This window comes from Vollenhovia emeryi, unplaced genomic scaffold, assembly GCF_000949405.1.
Source record: "Vollenhovia emeryi isolate VEMERY1.0 unplaced genomic scaffold, V.emery_V1.0 DF944148.1, whole genome shotgun sequence".
Lineage (NCBI taxonomy): Eukaryota > Metazoa > Arthropoda > Insecta > Hymenoptera > Formicidae > Vollenhovia > Vollenhovia emeryi.
This window is the reverse complement of record NW_011962218.1, coordinates 1-2,664: the sequence shown is the minus strand read 5'-3', so window position 1 is coordinate 2,664 and position 2,664 is coordinate 1. Positions and strand designations below refer to the sequence as shown.

The 2,664-nt window shown below is 58.7% G+C and overlaps 1 protein-coding gene across 1 annotated transcript; it reads right to left on the bottom strand.

Moving 5' to 3' along the window:
- Positions 1 to 343: 343 nt before the first annotated feature.
- LOC105564026 (neurofilament heavy polypeptide-like) lies at positions 344 to 2,413 on the bottom strand. Its single transcript, XM_012016102.1, has one exon. It carries the CDS (start codon positions 2,411 to 2,413, stop codon positions 344 to 346), a length of 2,070 nt encoding a protein of 689 aa, XP_011871492.1.
- Between the last annotated feature and the right edge of the window lie 251 nt (positions 2,414 to 2,664).

Sequence of the window (2,664 nt, the reverse complement as noted above, 5' to 3'; positions counted from 1 at the left end):
CCGTGAAGGCGGCGCCTTCCCAGCCTCCTCCTGGCTGTTGCTCTCCTTCGGGTGTGTCCCTTGCGCCGCCGGCTCGGTCTCCATAGGCTCTCCTTGCTGCTTAGACAGGCCTACTGTCGGTTCCTTTCCCCGGCCTTCTTCTCTGCTCTTCCTGGCTGCCCTCCTCTTCTCTCCCTTGCTCGGGAGTCGGCACGCTGCCCCTCCAGCCTTATGGTTGGAGGGCAGTCCTCTCCCCTTGCATACTGCGCAGTTGGGGGTCTCGGTACACCCCTGCGCCTTATGCCCTTCTTTGCCGCACCGATAGCATAGCATGCTCCTATCGGTGCTGCTCCTGCATTGCGCTCTAATGTGCCCCCTCTCCAGGCACCTGTAGCATACTAACGGGCGGGGGTCGAGCATCTCCACCCTGCACGACACCCAGCCCAGCTTTATTCTCCTCATCTCGGCTGTTCTCCTCGCCACCTCGAGTCCACACTGGATCCAACATGTTCCCATTTCGCCGGATGGGGCCTACCTTTATGTCGTCCGGGAGCCCACCTCCAGCCTTCGTCACCGCAGCCCGAATCTCTTCTTCAGAGACGGATTCATCTAGATCCTTAAGCCGGATCTCCGCCCTTTTTTCGGGGCGGGTGACCTTCACGCCCTTGCCCTCCCCAACTGTTTTAATCTTGGTGGCAAGCGTGTCTGCCTTTTCCTTGGCTTCGGCACCTCCCGAGATCTCGAGCAGAGTAGCCCCGTTCAGGGCTTTCCTGCTCTTGACCTTATCAATTCCTAGGTCCTCCAGTTTAATTTGGGACCTCAGGAATCTCATTCCCTCGGCTGCCTGTCCTTCCGGGAATGAGATCGCCACCGCGGCGGTTTTGGGCGACCTCCTCTTCAGCTGCTCTTTTTGCCCCTTCTTCTCGGCTCCGTTGGTGGTTGCCGCAGTCACAGGCTTCCCGGATTTCGCCACCGGGCTTTGCTCCTTGTTCACCGGCTTCTTCCTCCCCTTTCTCACCACCTCCGCCCAGGAGGCAGTTGGCTTGGCTAGAGCCGGGGTCCTCTTTTCCTCCTTGGAGGGCTTCTTTTCCTCCTTCGGCATCTTGGTCTCCTTGTTGCTTCGGACGATCCGCGCCGCCGTCTCTCTCGCCCTCAGCCTCACCTTGTCCTTAACCTCCTCCATGCTGGTAACGACTGGGAGTCTCTTCCCACTCTCCCCCTTTCCTTTCGGGATTCGGCTCAGCGCTCCCTGGCACCTAGTTATTAAATTTTCCAGGTTGCGCTTCACCTTGTTTGAGTCCCCGCAGACCACCTCCTTTATGGAGACTCCCTCCATGACCCGCCTGATGCCCTCCATGGCGTCTTCTTCGGGCGGGTCCTCCAGTGCTTTACGCTCTCCCCTCAACATTGGTCGATGGACGGTATCGTCGGACCTATCTGCTGTCTCCAGCTTTCCCCTCTTAGCGGCCTCTTGTTTCCGGCCCTGGGCCTTGGGCTTTTCTTGTTTCGCCAGCTTTACTGGCTTCCCCTGGTCTTGCGCTCGGGCACTGGCCTGGGAAGAATGGTTTGCCCCCTGCCGCACGTCGGGCATCTCCAGCACTACTTCGGGCATTTCCTCGACCGTGGCCATTTTCTCGACCGTGTCCATTTCCCTTTCCGCCTTCTTTTCCGCCGCTATCCTTGCGGCTCTCTCCTCTTGGAGGAGGGCCGTGAGCTTCTCCACCTGGTCCTCCAGGCTTCTGACCCTCGCTTTCCACCTCTCGATCTCCTCCGACGCCGTGCTGTTGGGGCCTGCTGACTTTGTGGCCACCACCGTAGCCGCCGCTCGTAGCGTCGCGGAAGACGCCTTCAGGTCCCTTACGTACGTGCCTTTTAGGTTCGACGACCTTTCGGCAACCTTGACCACGACATTTATGTTTTCCAACATTTCTGCCGCCATCTCCTCCTGGCTGAGGGACTCCATGCGACGAATGGTTTCCTTCTCGGGCGTCGCGCTTCTTGGGGCCACCTTTGGGTTAACCACCTCCTCCAGTGCCTTCTTCTCCGCTTTGAGCAGCCGGATCTCCCTTATGCACTGTTCCTTCTTCCTTTTTATTCCCTCAAACGGTTTTGGGGGCCTCCCTTTCCTCTTCCGTTTTCTCGTTATATGGTCCACGGAAGAGATCGATGACTCCTCACTGTCTGTGTGGGGGACATCGTCCTCCCTATCCTCCTCCTCCATGTCGGACCAATCTGAGTCCGGGATCGGGAGGTCTTGGATCTTCTTAGAGGACCGCGGCCCTGGCCTGTTCCGCGTTCTCTTAGCCAGCACACTGACTCCCTCGCGTCGGGTCTCTCCTTGGGGCTCTGCCGACCCACCTCCCTTTGTCCCCTTGGAGCTGCCCGCTTCGCCGTCTTTAGTCTCCGCATGGTTTTTTGTGTTTTTTGACTTCATAATGGCAGTTGTGGTTTACTCCGGTTCGCCCATCATGGGACCCCCACCGCGGTGGGGGTGCTATCCCCGGTTAAGTAAAACCCTAGTTAAGGGCCGGGAAGCGGAGAAGCCGCTTGTCGGGGAGCCACCCCTATCCCGGCCAGTGACTCTATGAAAAAGGTTCCTGGAGACGGCCAGGTCCACCATTATGTTATAGGATTATCCTCACCCCAGGGACGGGACGCGTGCCGATCCGATCGGTCGCTCACCCT

Bases quoted from the DNA above. Each gene is read 5' to 3' on its own strand.
- LOC105564026 (XM_012016102.1), bottom strand. From the start codon at position 2,413: ATGAAGTCAAAAAACACAAAAAACCATGCGGAGACTAAAGACGGCGAA.